This window comes from Lathamus discolor, chromosome 1 (assembly GCF_037157495.1).
Source record: "Lathamus discolor isolate bLatDis1 chromosome 1, bLatDis1.hap1, whole genome shotgun sequence".
Taxonomy (NCBI): domain Eukaryota; kingdom Metazoa; phylum Chordata; class Aves; order Psittaciformes; family Psittacidae; genus Lathamus; species Lathamus discolor.
In genome coordinates, this window is record NC_088884.1 from 57041013 (window position 1) to 57058708 (window position 17696).

The window sequence follows — 17696 nt, forward strand, 5'->3', positions numbered from 1 at the left end:
CTTTCGTAGACTAGCTGGAATTTAATGTGGTGCTGGAAGTGACCATGAGATAATGCATCCTTCCCTGACACAGTGGGATGCTTTTCTAACCGTGTTAAGAATTCATGCAGTAGCATTGTTTCATGGATATGTAATACAGGTTTAAACATGCTGACTTGATAGTTTAAAATAAACAAACAAACAACAAAGATATCTACCAGCTGGGAAGCACAGCATCATGAACATGAGAGTGGGAGAGTCTGGACTGCTATTGTACTTCTCCTAGTGTAGCCCCAAGAGAAATGCCTTAGCAGCATATAAATGGTCATCCTTTTTTCCTCTTTTGCTTCTGCTCAAGCTGAGTGTGAGGTGGTTTCTGTGGTGGCTGCTGCACTGGGAAACATAGATTGACTGCAGTTAAGATGCACATAATAAGTATTTAGTGAGAGGTTAAATGGTGAGAATTAGGGTTGCTAAGAACAAGCTTGCAGATGGTCATTTTTAAACAGTGACTTTCTTTTTTTACTTACTGCTGTATTTTTAGATGGCCTTCCTCTACTCCTACCTGAGATTGGTTTTTTGCCCTCAAGTTCAGCAGCCACACAAAAGGCTGATTGGGCCTATATGAGAGGATGTGGGGGCAAAACTGTGGTAGAGAGCTAGGGTGGCACCTCAGAGTGGGTCTCCTGCTGACAGGTGAGAAGTGGAAGGCTTCTAAAACTGATTTTAAAATGCCTCCTTTATCTTTTTCAGTTTAATTTTGCCATTCAGGCAAAACAAGCAGCAGTGGTGGTTCAAACAGCTGCTTCGCTTGGTTCTAGTTGAAGATGCTTGTATAAGCTTACTGCTGGGTCCAAGGCTCATGTGAAGTTTTTTAGCCAGACAAACTTATAATATCCTTGTGCTTCACAAGCTGTAGTGTTTGTTAATGTCAGTAACTCTGCAGCAAGTTTTGTGTCAGAGATGGTATCTTCTTTGAACATCAAAACTTATGCAGAGAAATTAGCTTCTGTACGTGAGTGTGCTTTGTTTTTCTGGGGTGGCTGCATAAGAAGCATTTCTGTCCTAATCAAGTGGGATGCTTTACATCAAGGTAGCTGAATTTGGGTAGAATACAGGGATATCTAGGATTTCTTTAGATCAGGTGAAGATGTGGAAATATGTAATGCTTTTGGTTGGAATCGACCTTAAGGCTCATCTAGTTCCAACTCTGTGCCATGGGCAGGGATACCTTCCACTAGACCAGGTTGCTCCAAGCCCCATACAACCTGGCTTTAAACACTGCCAGGGGAGGGCCAGCCACAGCTTCTCTGGGCAACCTGTGCCAGGGCCTCACCACTCTCATAGTGAAAAGTTTCTTCCTAATGGCTAATTGAAATCTCCCCTCCATTAGTTTAAAGCCATTCCCCCTTGCTCTTGTAAAAAGTCCCTCTCCATCTTTCTTAAAAGCCTCCTTTAAGTATGGAAAGGTGGGTTGAATTTGTTAAAAACACCTGTTTCCCACATCTTTTAATGGACAGTTCTCTTCTGGTTATTGTCTAATGAAGGTGAGTCCCAAGATGGTAAACTGAATATGCCGCATGTTTTTAAACTTATAGTCAGTAAAGCTTATTAAAAAAAATGAAAAAAAACCCAAAACCAACAACCTACCCCAAACTGTGCAGTATTTGACAGGAAGCCAGTGTAACTCCCTTGAAACTGGAGTGGCATGCCTGAGTCAGTGAAGTATGAGCTAAGAATCTGGCAGAAGCCTTTTGCACAAAGGAAGGCTGAGAGAGTCTCTCAGGAAGCCTGTATGCTGCTAAATGTGGCATGTTTGAACATGAGACTGACATCATTGTGAGTTCATAGTAGTGAAAGAACAAAGTATCAGCCACAAATTAGACTGACCTAATTTTTAAGTCACTTCTAAAAACTTAATAGCGCAGTGTGTTGCTTGTGCAAGCTGTTTATTTCCATCGCAGCCTCTGACTACTTCATTTAAACTACAAGTTAACCCTCTAAACTGTCAAAGGAGTTGTTCAGGAAGGTGTGTGTGTGTGTGTGTGTGTGTGTGTGTGTGTGAGGGGTGCTGCAGACTTCCTTCCTTGGCTCTTTTTCCACTCTGACCTCAATTTTCACATAAAGGAAGTGATTAAGGACCACCCATCATATACCTTTATCCTTCAGGATCAGCTTCCTGGAGGTGAAAACCTCAGGATTGTATACCAAAACCTAACTTGTTCCTATGGGCTGCTCATATGCAGACTGGAAGTCTGACTGAAAATGATCAGAACGCTTGCCATGGTGTCAACAAGAATTTATGTATAATCGATAAATGATTATAAAATTGAGAATTATTATTTATTATATATTTATCCCTGATCATAGACAAATAACTGGTACTTCTTCCATTGCTGAACACTTAAGAAACACAAGGGTCTTGCAGTTTGCTGATGATATGCTTCTTTCCAAGTATTTAGTTGGCTCTGTATGCACTGAAGTTGATCCATTCTGTTGATATATTACTTATTGCAGAAGTACATTGAACTCTCCTAGTTTGGGATTACTTTGACAACCATCAGTGCCTTCTGGTTGCTTTTAAAGGGACGTTGTAAAACAGAGCACCTCTATAAATTTTGGATAAATATAAAATCTTGTTTGTCCATTTGTGCAGAACTGTGCATACATGTAAGCACACTTCAAACAGGATAATACAGATGTAATTTAAGGGATTACATTTTGTTTCTTTTTGCTACTCAAAATCCTGTTAGAATCCGGGTGAGATTGCTACAAAGTATTTGTTGTGTAGCCTGATCTTTGACTAAGGGGCCTATCAGATAATCACAACAGAGTGCACTCCTTTGGTTTGGTATTCAGAATTTGAAAACCCCCAGTCCCTTTTAGTGCTTGCAAACTAGATGTAATGGTGGTCACATTTTGTCAGCTGTTCTTAAGTGGGATTAGTGTATTTTGTTTGTGTCACTCTTCTTCCTCTACTTAAATGGTAGTGTTTATAGTGATGTAAGAGGCACAGCTGGGGAGGGTAAGTCACCCTTTGCTCTCTCCTTCTATTATAAAGATATATATGGCTTCTCTTTTCAGCTGTGTAGTTGCCATGCTAGAAATGTGTCTTTAGCACCACTGCAGGTCTTGTATAATATGATTCAAATTCAAAGAAACACTTGGGATCCTTTGGGAAAGACATAGCATGGCAGGTTGCCTGGAGTGTGACACCATGACTTCTGCTTACATTCCTGAATGGAGGTCCTGTTGATATTCTTGTCAATTAAACTAAAGTTTGAAAGCAGTGGTAATAAGCAGGCCATCAGAATTACCTTTGTGGGTACAAATCAGGTATGAAATCATGTTCTGTTCCCAGTGTGCGAGCTCTCAGGAGTCTTGAGACTCATCGCTCATAATCTCATCATGGTGAGAGATTTGGGTCCCAAATGTTTGGATCTGTTAATTTATTCCCCGGTCCTCACCTGCAGTTCAGCAGTCACTCCATGTCATAAACCAAACCCCTTCCTGCTCTGCACAGCCCAAAATGGGAGAACTCTTAACAGGATTACTGCAACTGTCAAATTTCTGAGGACACCTCAGAACAACTTCGATTATTTCATCACGTTAATTGGGAGATATTGCTGTACACCATATACCTCTACGTTTCCTTCCCTACTCCCACCTTGAGACAGCTGGGCTGTACCTCGTTTGTGGATTTGCTGTTTTCCACCATTTATTCTGTTTCCTTAGCATATAAATGTCTTTTAAGAAGAAACCCAGTTAAACTGAGCTGCTTTACTGAGTAGGGCTGTGCTTACAAACATGTAATGTCGATGTTCTGTTGGGCCCAGCATCCCTTCTGAAGATGCTTCTGTGTGCTTTTCTCAGTGTGTAGCATACACCGCCCACAATATTAATTTTGTTTTGAGCATGCAGAGGGCTTTTTAAATGAGTTTGACAACAGATTTAATTATCACTTGTTAGGTATTTTCTCTGTAAACTTCCAGATGTTTCTCTGTACAGCTGACAGGACATGCATGCAGCGCAGTGCAGCACTGTATTTTCAGACACAAGCAGGAAGAAACAAAGTATTAATGTTGACAGTTAAAAAAAAATAATAAAAAAAGAAATTCCTTCCAAACTTTCTCATGCCCTGATGTGAAGGGGTTGAATGTGCCTGTTGCCTTCCGGGAGAACTGGTGTCATTTCCTCAAATGGGTGAAACACCAGCACATTTTAACTCCCAGCGTACCATACTGTGGAAGCAAGTTTACAAGTCTCTGTTCTTAAAGGAGATTGAGTCAGTGTGATCTTCAGTCATTCAATTTAACTTAGGAGAAGAGTCATTAAAAAGTGTGTTGCAAGAAATTCACCCCTGCCTTGCCCAGAAGCTATTCTCATTTATTTCCCTAATAAAATTACCGTCATTATCCTCTGCCTTTAATCCGTCCTGGTTCTTGTACGAAGGCTTCAGATCCACCTTCTGTTTTCATCGTACAGTGACCACAAAGCAGATCAGAGTTGGTTTGGTTTTTTCTTCTTTTTCTTCTTTATAAATTTTAGCTCCTTATTTGCAGGCCCACATTATTTGAATGTCTCCCTCTGAAAGTCTCTCAGTAGGCACAAAGCCTTAAACTTAAAGGCTAGCCATTATCTGAAGTCTTCTAAAGAAGTAGCACTGACTATTAAAACAGCTGTGCTTGATGTTTAGTGCTACTCTTCAGAGTACTCTTCCTTTTAATCTGTTTCTCAGCAAAAAGATGACCATGTAAAATGCAAAAGTCGCCTTTCATACTGTTCTGCAGAGCTACAGAACACAGTCAGTTCGGGATGTGCTGATTGTGTAGTAGTTGCAAACCTTGGTGTTATGAAAGGGGCTGCCGTGAAGCAGTCTTGTTCTACAAAGCGTAAGGATATGCTGGAATTTCATCAGCTTGAGGATTTATGAAGTAGTTCAGCCATTTAAGGTTTTCCCTTTTTTGTACTTTGAGTCTTTGAATTGAAAGCTAAAATGCAGTTGCTGGTAGAGATGGCAGGTATGGACTTTGCCAGTTGTCAGAATTAAATGATGAATCTTCACCATTTAGTATACAGGACCCAAGTAGCCCTTGTGTTTTGTAAGGATAGGTAGCTGCCTTACAGCTAAAATTTGGTTTGGTTATTCTTACATTACATGCTGTGGGTTGGTTCTCTGCAGACTTGGATTATATAAAGAAATAAAATAATTTTATTACTTACTGTAAATCTTGTAATTTTTATACCAGCTAATCCAGACAAGATCAGATTTTATGGAAAGGACAGGATTCAACTTTTAGGAAAGGAGAGGTGGGTGCTGAGGTCCTTACGAGGGTGCTGTCACGCTTGCCTGTTCAGTTTCTCACAAGGCTTCTAGCTTGCTTGGTGCACCGCAACTCTGTAGTTCCATGTGACTCAACTGGTTAGGTTTGTTTAGCTGCAGTATAGGGAAGGCCCTGAGCAAGAGAGGAGAAAAAAAGGCTTCCATTTCTAATTCTGGAAAATAGAAAAAGGTATTTAAATAAGGCCTGGAGGACTTCTTATTTGCCAGGAGTATGTAAAAAGGCAAGTTTATATCCTTTTGTAATTCTCTGTAATTGAAAGGATGTATATTTCTTTTCCTAAAGTCAGCAGAAAAATCCTGGCCTCGTAATGAAAAATGGCTTTTTAAAAAACTTTCTCCTGAGCACAAAGAGCTGAAGTTTCCACTTTAAACCTGGGTGGCTCATTCATATTTCACTTAATGGTAATATGGTATTCTCTTTCTCCCTCCCCCTTCTTACCACCAAGGCTAAAAAGGAGGAGGGGAGAAATAAAATGTTTCTGAAAATTACAGGAAATGTCTGTTCCTTTAACAGCATTGCCAGGGAATTTCCAAATGCGCTTAATGCTTATGGCTGAACTTGCAGCAGCGCGGTCTTCAGTCGTGAGTGGATCCTGTTCTAAAAATGTGATACCTCCTTCCAGTAAACTGTGTTGAAATTAAGTGTATGCTTTGGTTTTCATCTGCTCTTCAACGGAGTTAATTGCGCCCAATGGTGAAATGAGGGCTCTTGGGGGCTGCTTTAAAAACCTGTTTCGCTTCTATTTATTGAAGTGGGGAAAATGGTATATAGTTTCCTGAAAGGGTAGGTGGTTTACTTGTAAGGACTTTGGAGAGACATGAGGTGGCAGCTACCAGTGAATGTGAAGACTACCTCACAGTTTTCAGAGACTTCAGAAACTGCATATGAAGAAGTAAGGAGCAAAGAGGGAGATGCTTGTTGTCCCAGTATTTTGTTTCCTTGGGGTGTCACAAGGTGGTCTCTGATCATAGGGTCTTGTCTTTAGCCTGATCAATGTTGAGCACCAGGTTAGTTTTAATTTCTATAGATGAGATTAGAAAAGGGGATAGTGACAGATACAGTGAGTAGGATGAGTTTTCTCTTCATTCTCCTTTGCCTTCTGCCAGGCTTCTGCCCCTGGATTAGGGGAAGAAGCAAGGGAGATCTGCAGAGCCTTTTCTTGGGCTCAAAACAGGGGAAGTTTAGATTGGATATAAGGAGGAAATTCTTTCCTGTTAGGGTGGTGAGGCACTGGAATGGGTGGCCCAGGGAAGCTGTGAATGGTCCATCCCTGGCGGTGTTCAAGGCCAGGTTGGATGAAGCCTTGGGTGGGATGGTTTAGTGTGAGGTGTCCCTGCCCGTGGCAGGGGGGTTGGAACCAGATGATCTTGAGGTCCTTTCCAACCCTAACTATTCTATGATTCTATTCTATGATTCTAAAAGGGCGTCTGTTGGCCCAGGCAGGCAGAGGGAGCAGGACATGGCACAGTCTTCAACAGTCCACCAGGTCTTGTCATCCACCTCTCTTCCCTGCTGCTCTCACATACTTACACCTGTGTGCTACTGATGGGCAAGTGAGAGGATCTCCAGCCTGGGACACCCTAGGGCCAAACGCACAGGTCCCAAACAAGGTCTCCTTCCCAAGGGGCAGAGCATGTTCTGGGTAGCAAACTCTTTCATTACCTGTCTGAAGGGCTCTAGCCCCATGTTCTGCTGTTGGCGTTGGCAGGGTTTTTAGAGCAGTTGCCTAAAGACAGAGAGGTGATTCTTGTAGCTCCTTTTCTTGCGAGGTGACGTGGGATATGACTGTTGTAATGTGCTCAGCCCTCTGCTACAGTGGCTCTTTGTGGTTGTCATATAGTTTACTACTTGGTTGCGAGCCACTCCTGGGTTTCGTAATAAGGCAGTGCTTGACAATAATTTATTACCATGGTTTATATTACAGTGATTAAGCGGAGCTGTCATCTCTTGATTGTGATGATTTGAATCTTGTTTTTAGCTTCCCAGGAAACGGTTTGGAATTGACACTAATGTGTTTATTTTTACTTCCTCATGTAAAGGTTGTAATTTAATTTGTTCACCTAGGAACAGCAGGTACTTTGTATAGAAGTGGTGCGGGTATGACTATACGTAATGATTGCTGACGCCAGCGTTAGCAGTTTCCAGTGTTGACTTTTCTAGTGTGTGGGGAGGTGGGATTAATTACCTGAGACGTTCTGTTTTCGTTAGTCTTTGTGAAAAATACAGTTGTAGTCAGACCTACGTACAGCAGTCTCCTATATTAACAGACAGAGTAATAGTGTGTGAACTTCCTTGAATTCATGCAAATGCTTCACCCATAGGTCCTAGTTACAGATTAGTTTTCTAGCAAGAAAATGTGTCAAATTGTTTGGAAGGCCACTATTGGTTGGGGTTTTTTTGCTTGTTGGTTTGGTTTTTATTTAAGTATCTCCAACCTTTTTAAAGGTAGTTGAGAGATTTGCTCTAGATTTTTTTCTTTTCTTTTAGAAAATCAGTATAACATCGCTTTCTGTTTCAGACCCTTTCCATGTGAACGAATGCTAGCATTTATAAAACTCTTCTCACTTAGGTTTTCACATGTTTGGGGGAGTTTTACAGCAATTACTGCACTCAAAGTGTGAAATCTGTTTTCTGGGATGGTTTTTGTCTTGTAATAAGGATCTTTTTTTTTTTTCCCTCAACTATGTTTAGGTATTTCGTTCTGCTGGCCTCTGTATGTGGACTGCCCTCTGTCCTGTTCAGCCCATTTAGATTTTGACTTATACGGAGGTGAGTAATTGCTTTTGACATGAAATGATAATGAATTCATGTAAAAGTAGTCCAGAATTTTCATTTGCTTTGACTTGGAAGTCATACAGTTAGAATCATCTTCTAAAAATCCATTTACATTTCTCCTGGTTGCCTAGTGTCCCAAGCAATATAAAACTAAGAATGTTATGTATTACAGTATTTGTTTGGAGTGGATTAGGTAAGCTTTCATTCTTCGTGTCACAGAGCTATATGCTGTGAACCTGCAATGAGAAAGTATTTTGAAATGAAAAGAGCTTCTTGCTTGTATGGGTGGAGAAGGGAGTCCCTAGATAAAGTCTCTAAGCTGTTGAACAGAGTGATGTAGCAGATCAACAGCATGTTCTAACGCTTCCCATGAGCTCACATTCTATCAGGTTTCTCTGCTATAATACTTAATAAATGTCTGTTGTTCCACAGTAAATGTCAAAGAGGTTGGCTTCTCGGTAAATGCAAGTGATGGCAGTCTGGTTTATTGCTTACAGTCGGTGATGGTACATGGATGATTCTTGCAAGAACGTTGCACGTATTCAAGGGCTATGTTGAGTAGGTCAGCAAAATGTTTTGGTGGTGTGGGTTTTGGTTTTGGTGTTAGAACACATTATATTATTTCAAATATCACTATATGAAAAGCAGTATCTTACTGTTGTCTAAATGGAAGGTCCATTCATCTTGCTTAGCCCAACTATCTTAGAGGTAGGTGTAGAAACTGCGTGAGCTTAAAACTCTAGACTGGGGTCTTCTATGCAGCTTATGTGTGGGAAGTTGATTTCCTTTCTGATTCTATCTCTCCATGTATCAGTCTTTAGATTGGAGAAGGAAGAAAAAATTGGTACTATCCATTCCGACTGCTTACATAGATCTAAAGTACAGACGCGCAGAAGGTAGGAGAGGAGGGAGCAGCCATTCTGATCATAGGGATAAGCAAAGGAAAGCATCAAGAAATTCTTAAAACTGCTTTTCTTTTATGAACATGGTACGTAAGAGACTTAAAAAAATATTAAAAATGTATGCGTTTCGATTTGAGTGACTTCCTCACTGCTCTTCTGTCTTGCACTGAAGTGGAGTGTGCTTGGTAGAGTGGGGAAAAGTCTGTGTTCTTCAACCCCCCTCAATCAATGTGAGAAAATTATGTGCTTATGAGATGATGACACTTGCTCGAGTCACCTCAAAAGCCAAAACACCCTCATTTCCCTCAGCTGAGAACAGGAGCCCTTGTTAACAGGGCTCTTTTAAATCACAGGCATTTGTAATCTCATTCCTGTGTGGTCTGCACAATGGCAGGCAAGCCATAGGCTTATTGTAACTTCAGCTACATTTTTTCACCTGGACTTTACACTTTATTACACAGTTGTCGATCTGGAATTTATTGGCTTGCTTGCTAAATTCGGAAGAAGTATAGCCATTTCTCACTTTCACTTAAAAATCTTGTTTCCCTTGCGCTCCATAGACACTTTGGGTTACGTAGCAACCTGGGGAAGGATTGGCCCTCCTTGGTTGTCACTCAGTCGCTAGTAGCATAGGCTAGAAGCATCTCTCCAGAACAACTTTTATTTCTGTCTTTCTGAGGCTGGTGTGGGAATGCTGTGGCTGTCATAGATGGTGGGGAGGGGGGGGGGAATTTTGCACGAGTGGAAATTCACCCTGTGATCCTCAGATCAGGAGTTCCTTTCTGATGCAGGAGTTTGTGCAGGCTTGTTCGTTGAATATCACCTGTGGCTGTGGTGATAGGGACTGGTATGGTATTGGCACCAGATATTGAACCAGTGTCAGCTCCCAGCTAAGTAACACTGAAGCCAAATACTCCTTTGAAAACAGCTGATGTGCTAGCAGTGGCATGTTTCCTGCAGTTTAGGATCTCCTGACTCTGTGTTTTGATTCAGCTCTTGCGTTTCTTTTTTATGCTGGTGCCCATCCTGAGTAACATGAAAGGAAGCTTGGCTGTAGGGGCAGGTGGTGTTTTTCTCATACGTGCATGTTTGCTTCTAGAAAGGAGAAAAACACAAGGTTTTAAAAAGATCAACTTTCAGGTGTCTCAAGCTGACTATGCAAGAGCTGCCCTTCAGGACCTTCTGATGTCTGGGTGCTGTAAAGTTATTAGGTTGGCGTTTAGCCACGGAGCACTGACGTATGTGGGAGCATTGCTGTATGCGCCTGACAAAGCAGGCACTGGTGACGTTGGGAACACAATTGCTGAGTGATTGTGACACCAAAGTCTAACTTCAAGGTTATCTTCTTACATGAGGTAGACAGTCTTTCAGAGATTGTAGCAAGGCTTCTAGAAGCTCTTTGCTAGTTCCTTAACCAAGGTAGAATTAGAGCGTCCTTCTGAGAGTTTTAAAAATACATTCTTCTTCGTCTGCCTCTTTAAAAAAAAGTTGCTATTATATGAGTCAAAGACTGAGATCATTAAAAAACCCACCATGCCATGATGCAAGGGAATTGCTTGGACTCAAAATCGTAGAAGTGAAATTAGTAGTGCATACAAAATGTGAGTTATTTTGACTGAAGAATCAAACACAACTTTAGTGCCAGGTTTACAGTTAAGTGGTTGTTTGCTTCGCTCCATCTGAGCCATTTGGGATGGTGGCAAAGAGAGATCCTGCAGTTCTGCGGCAGCATTACATACACATATTGGAGATCCACTGTTGGTTGTATGGAAGATTGTAGTGTTTTTGTTATTTTGGTAGGCAAAAACTGAAAACACTTGTTAAGTTTGGAACAGATCTTTCTAGTTTTACAATGAGTTAAAAGTTTAGTTTTCTTCTTTAAAAGATATAACAGTGCCATGTTCCAGTCCATCTACAAGGAGGAAGAAGCCGTGCAGTGTTACCAGTATATATGGGACTTCATGCAGTATTCCCATAGCTCGATTCGGGATCACTTTTCCGTAATCCTGATTTCAGTGTAGAACATCCTATGACTAAGACGGTTTCCTAGCTTGACGATCACCAACATAATGACCTGTTTAGGGCAAAGCATTCATTATACTGCATCATTTTATGAGACACTGGGGTGTCAATACATACCACTGTGATCTAAGTCGCAAATAGCACTGCAGAAAGAGAACACTCAAGAAATTTAATTTTAGGTTTTGACAAACTATGATTAGGAATGAAACGTGTAGCACCTTATAGTAGCTAATGATAAGAGCAGTCACTGGGAAGGGGAGGAGAGCTCTAGTGTTAAGCTGAAGAGGCTGCCAGTTTCTCTTGTTTAGATAGGTCGCAGGGAAGAGTCCCAAAGTCTGATAGGACCAGAAAGAGAATTAAAACAAAACAAAACTCCATAATTGAAAAAAAAATGTTGTTCCTCCCCTGCCCAATGGAGCTGTTCCTGTAAAAATAGGATTTCAATCACAGTAACTTGAGGTGACATTTCTGTTAAGTTTTCTAGTTTCAAGCCATGGGCGGAATGCTTTCAGAAACCTAACACATAGCTATATGTAAAGGTAGTGGTGCTATCTAAAAGGATTGTTGACTGGTGGCCCACATGCATTATGTTGTCTACATGCTTTTTCCCCAGTCACCATATATGACTGGTTTGAGTTCTTTTGAAGGGGTTTTTGAAACAAACTTCCATCACATGAGAGTGAAGGCTGAGACAGTGAGCAGTAAGCATTTAGAAGATTAGAAATATAACCAAACTGAAAGTTGCAGAATAAAGATTACATCTTTTTAACAGCCTCCGGTTTAGGGTTCTGTAGTTTCTCAGCTGCTTTATTTTCCTGTTATTACTTGGACTTTAAGTCAGCAATTTACCCATCAAAACAAACTGTCTAGTTCATGAACAAACTGTCTAGCTCACAAAGGAGCTTGAGCCAATTCCCACTGGAGCCAGTGGAAAAGTTTTCATTGAGTTCAGTGGGTTTGGTATCTGGCAGTCGTTGATACAAATAAAAGAGAATCAAAATTCCTGACAGGACATGTTAAGAGAAAGAAGAAGAATTAAAAGAAAAGCAGAATATTTTTTTTCTCTCTGGAAAAAAATGGACACAAGTATCAAGTTTCACTTCTCCCGCTTGCATAATGCCGTGGTCTTGTAATACCTTCCTCAGGCCAGTATATAGTGACTGCTCTTTGAGGGGGGAATATGCCTGAGAATAAAGTTGTAAAGGTAGTTTGTTGTTTGTTTTTGTTTTTAATAGATTTAATTAAGGCTCGGGATAGTAATTTTTCCAATAACATTTGTAGTTTAGAGCAACGTGCATTTCACTGCTGTCCGCTTCCATTGATCTGGACAAACTTACAAGCACCAGCTCTGTAGCACTAGAGTCAGGGCAAAGAGAAACACATTTTGTTAACCTAATGGCTGTTTATGTGAAACCTGGTGGGTTTGAGTTGCTACGTGAAACTCTTAACTAACAAGTTTCTTTCAGTTTCCTTTTTGTGTTGTTCAAGTGAAGGTTGCACTTTTCTCAGAATTTATTTAAGATTTTGTCTATGCAGATCTGTATAATATATTTCATCAGTAAAACATCTGCTGACCTGGGATTTCCCATTGCTAAACAGAACTGACCTATTGCTGTAACAGGACTTTCAATAACTATCTATAGGTTAGTTTGAATTCATTACTTCTGTTGCAGTTAAGATAGCAAACATTTCAAACTGGAGCAGCAAGTCAAGACAATAAGTAAAATCTAAGTTTTCCATCTGAACCTGTTGAAATATTTATTAATATTTAAAGTCTTCATTCTCATATATACCTGCATATGCATTAAGAATCCAGGAAAACATAGCGTCATAACTTGCTTCTGTTCACAAAAGCTTTACTGCCTCAAGGTTGTTAATTAAATAGATTTTGGTTTTCTTCATCTGGCCAGTTCAGTTTTGTGACAGTTGTGTTATTTTGCTTTGTTCCAGCCAGGAGAAAGCAGAGGTAGAAAGGCTGTTTGGGTCAGAGGTTGGGTGGCATGGGCCAGAACTGACATAAAAGTTGCTTGAAGGCACACTAGAATCATACAATAGTTAGGGTTGGAAAGGACCTCAAGATCATCAGGTTCCAGCCCCCCTGCCATGGGCAGGGACACCTCACACTAAACCATCTCACCCAAGGCTTCGTCCAACCTGGCCTTGAACACTGCCAGGGATGGAGCATTCAACAGCCTCCCTGGGCAACCCATTCCAGTGCCTCATCACCCTCACAGGAAAAAATTTCCTCCTTATATCCAATCTAAACTTCCCCTGTTTAAGTTTTAACCCATTACCCCTTGTCCTGTCACTACAGTCCCTGATGAAGAGTCCCTCCCCAGCATCTCTGTAGGCCCCCTTCAGGTACTGGAAGGCTGCTATTAGGTCCCCACGCAGCCTTCTCTTCTCCAGGCTGAACAGCCCCAACTTCCTCAGCCTGTCTTCATACGGGAGGTGCTCCAGTCCCCTGATCATCCTCGTGGCCCTCCTCTGGACTTGTTCCAACAGTTCCATGTCCTTTTTATGTTGAGGACACCAGAACTGCACACAATACTCCAGGTGAGGTCTCACGAGAGCAGAGTAGAGGGGCAGGATCACCTCCTTCGACCTGCTGGTCGCACTCCTTTTGATGCAGCCCAGGATATGGTTGGCTTTGTGGGCTGTGATCACACACTGCCAGCTCGTGTTCATTTTCTCATCGACCAGCACCCCCAAGTCCTTCTGCACAGGGCTGCTCTACCTTGTACAAGAGGTGTTGCATAGTTCTGCTGATCTAAAATCGCTTCCCCTGATAGGGAAAGGGAATGTAATGGTGTGAGACATGCAAACTGAAATGTGGTTTCTCGCTGAGCTGGCTTTACCCTGCACTGATCCGAGCGCAGATTAGTCTGCCACACTAACAAGGTGAGGAACTCTTGTCAGGCTTGGCCTTTCATGGACAAGCTCTAACCTGTGGGCTCTACCATCTCAGTTGAAGAAGTCATCACCCTCAGCTGTCCCCTCTTGCTGGAGTTGGTGACCAAGGCAGCTGAACATACGGTTTGTCTTATTATTGCAGCCTTTCAGTTCTTAAAAGGGGCCTATAAGAAACATGGGGAGAGACTTTTTATCAGCACCTGTTGTGACAGGATGAAGGGTGATGGTTTTAAACTAAAAGAGGGGAGGTTCAGGCTGGACATGAGTGAATTTTTTACAGTGCGGGTAGTGAAACACTGGCACAGGCTGCCCTGAGAAGTGGTGGATGCACCATCCCTGGGGACATTCAGGGCCAGGCTGGATGTGGTTCTGGGCAACCTGATCGAGTTGAAGATGTTCCTGCTCATTGCAGGGGGGTTGGACTAGATGATCTTTGAAGGTCCCTTCCAACCCAAACTGTTCTGTGATTCTATTCTGTGACTCTAATGTCCCATCTGCTCCAGAAGGTCCGGAGACAGTACTCACTGCTTTACCTGTCAGTACTGTATTCACAAGGCCTCCATTTCCGTATCTGGTGGTTAATTCAAATAAAATGCTTGTGTCTTGTTGTAGCATCTTATTCTGGTTTCTCTTCAACCATGTTCTTAAAGAAAAGAGGTGGATGTAAATTTTGTCCCTTCTTTTACACAGTTTCAGTTCCCCAATTCACAGTGCTGGTTTGTGAAATACTTTCCAAGGCGTTAAAGTTTGAAAATGTATCTTAGTTAATTTTACAACTTCTTACTAAGTGGTGAAGTACTGAAACACGTTTAATTAGTTTTGCTATTGAAAGGAATGCATGATTTAGGGCAGTATATCTTAATTATATTCTAACAAAGTCTTGTGAAGAGGCAGAGCTGGTGGCAAAAAGAGTCTGCAATTAAGACACGGTATGTTGCCTGAAATCAAGATAATTGTCCAGGCAAGATCATTGGAATAGATTCAGAGACTGCAATTGCTAATGCTCTCTCTAGGTGTTTGGTATATACAGCGGAGAGGGGAACTTCTCAGGAGCGTATTTATTATATGGTACAGACCACTGCGGAGTTGGCCTAAGAATGAATGTTTTGTTCTGCAAACTTGCATGGCCTCATCTGGTTTGTGGTTTATTTGTTTTTTTTTCATCTTCCCTTTCTTACAGGCTCTTAGTCCGGTGTAAAGCTGATGGGTGGGAGCAAAGGTAAAGAATGATGTAATGCAGCAGCCACCAGAAAGCATCTTTTGTTTGAATTGTAAAATGGCTACTCCATAGTCATCTCCCGATGAATCAGATGTGAGGGGCTGCTTTGTGGAATGCACCCTTTGTAACGGCACATCAACTGGAAGCAGGAGGAGACATTCAGTTGAAGAGCTCTTTCTGAAAATGGGTTTAACTTTTCTTTTGCCAGTCACTACCAGCATGACCTCATACACTTCTAGTACAATGGCGTGGCTAAGCCTTTGAGTACACAGCCATTACATCATCGCAGCAAATTAGAGAGGGAGGTGGTGAAAGAGGCCTTATTGTTGTCATGGCCGATGAGATGATCAGGACTCAACTCATTGTCGCCGAGAAGTTGGTGGCTTTGCTGGAGAGTGGTACAGAAAAATTGCTGCTGATTGATAGCCGCCCCTTTGTGGAATACAATACGTCCCACATCTTGGATGCCATCAACATCAACTGCTCCAAGCTTATGAAGCGGAGGCTGCAGCAGGACAAAGTTTTGATTACAGAGCTCATTCAGCATTCAGCAAAACACAAGGTAGGGGTCATTTCCTCTTATTCCTTGTATTTGGTTAAAAGAGTGCATGGAAGGCAACTTGTAGTAGTTTTCCTTTAAGTATTTCGTTTTAAAAACCCAAAACTAAGGGACTGAGGTTTGCTGAGATCTTACCAGATGTAAGAGGCTCTTGGTTACTACTAAGTTTATCTTTGGGATTCTTTGTAGCCCAGTTTTCCCTAAGTGACAGAGTAATGGGGAGGGATTTAGAAATTACTCAGAAAGAATGCTCTCAGCATTCTTGCATGTCTGTCAAAGCCCAGTCCCTAGATTGTATGTCATTAAGGCAGGAAACATTCTCCTTCTAAACTTTGAAGGATTCTTTAGGGTCTGTGGCAGTGGGGATTGCTTAGAAAGTGGTCGTACAGTTTTCAAAGAAACCATAGCTCTGTCAATCCTGGCTTTTACTTTCTGTTAAAAATGCTTTTTGTGCGAGGAGTTTGATGGGGTTTGATTGTTGGGTTTGTTTGGTTTGGTCAGGGGTTTTAGTTTTGCTTTGTTTGTTTTTTCTTTAAAGAGTGTTATCAGAGAAAAGAAGACAGCTGAGCTGTTTAAACTGAATGTGTATCTGTGTGTGAGGTTTGGGTTTCTTTTTTAATCCACTGGTACTTGTTTCAAATGTTTTGGGTACAGAAAACCTCTTATTACATTCTTGCTTTGACATGTTAAAAACTGAAGACGATGATGTTATCTAAAGCATAATTTATATATCAGGTTCTGTAGATGGCTAAAATGTGTGTGGCTTTAGGCAGTTTAAGGTCTCTTTATACACAAAAACCCCAAAGCAGAAACTGAGGTAGGGCTTTCTTTTAAAAAGCTTAGTTTTTAAACTAACCAGCCAACCTAGCTGAAAGGGAAGCATTGTACAAGTGACATAAAACTATGTAATAGCAGAAGTTTACAGAGTGTGCTTCAACTTGGAGCAAATAATCAATTTGCAAAGTTTCAAAGGGATTAAATCTGATCAGACATATTCAGTTTTTATTTTAAACTGGTTTGTATACAGCTGTATAAGAAATATGTATCTGAGCTGCTGTATAGCAAATATGTGGGAACCCTGAGGTGGGTGATGTGGTGCTTGTAACCATCTTCCTTGACATCTTATTCTGAACTACTTGTGTTTCAGATTGAAATTGATTGCAAGCAGGAAGTGGTGGTGTATGACCAAAGCTCTAAAGATGTGACCTCTCTCTCATCTGACTGCTTTCTTACTGTGCTCCTGGGCAAACTGGAGAAGAATTTCAGCTCTGTGTATCTGCTTTCAGGTATGGTGTACCAAGAAAAAAACCTCTTGAATAAGTGAAGAAAGAAAATGCTATCATTAAGTAGACATGTACACTGTTTTGTAACAGTGCTGGTACAAATTTCAGTTGCAGCATAGCTTTTCCTGTAGTTATTTAAGCATACAGTGACACTCACCTCTAAACACTTAGAAATTATGTCTTACAGGGGGATATATTACACCATTAGTACTGTGTAAATGGAAACTGCTCAATGCAGGGTTTTTTAGATGCATTTGTCTCTATTTTAGGGGCAAAAATATCAAAAGAAATGTTTTTCCCTGGTCTTTTGAGTAATGTATGTGCTAGGAGGAAAATCTGACCCTCACTGAATTGGTAATTACTACAGTAAGAACAAGAGAAATGTTCTTCCAGAGTTATGGACATTATTTTGTGCGACTTCTTAAACTTAGCTCCTTAAGTGGTAGCACTCTAGTTAGGTCTTCTCTCTCCCCATCTGTTTATTTATTTATTTAAATTCTAGGTCTAAGCATTCATACACATTAAAGTCCTTATAATACAGGATTTGTTGGTGTGAAAGTGTGCTTGTGGTGTCATTTCTGTCATGGAACAGTAGACTCACTGTTCACAAGAAGGACTAAGGAGGGACATGAAGTAGATCCAGGGCTGAAAGAAGAGGGAATGGCGAATACAAGTAGGAAATCCATTGCAGTGAGTCAG

The 17696-nt window shown here is 41.2% G+C and overlaps 1 protein-coding gene across 6 annotated transcripts in view; it reads left to right on the forward strand.

Annotated features, from left to right (window-relative positions):
• DUSP16 (dual specificity phosphatase 16) overlaps positions 1-17696 on the forward strand; it is a 70911-nt gene that overhangs the window by 22183 nt on the left and 31032 nt on the right. For all 6 annotated transcript variants that reach the window (XM_065672534.1, XM_065672544.1, XM_065672531.1 and 3 more), the window contains 3 exons: positions 8016-8093; positions 15117-15717; positions 16862-17000. In XM_065672534.1, the coding sequence (XP_065528606.1) occupies positions 15487-15717; positions 16862-17000 (370 nt within the window). In that variant the 5' untranslated portion in view covers positions 8016-8093; positions 15117-15486. The remainder of the gene's footprint in view (positions 1-8015; positions 8094-15116; positions 15718-16861; positions 17001-17696) is intronic.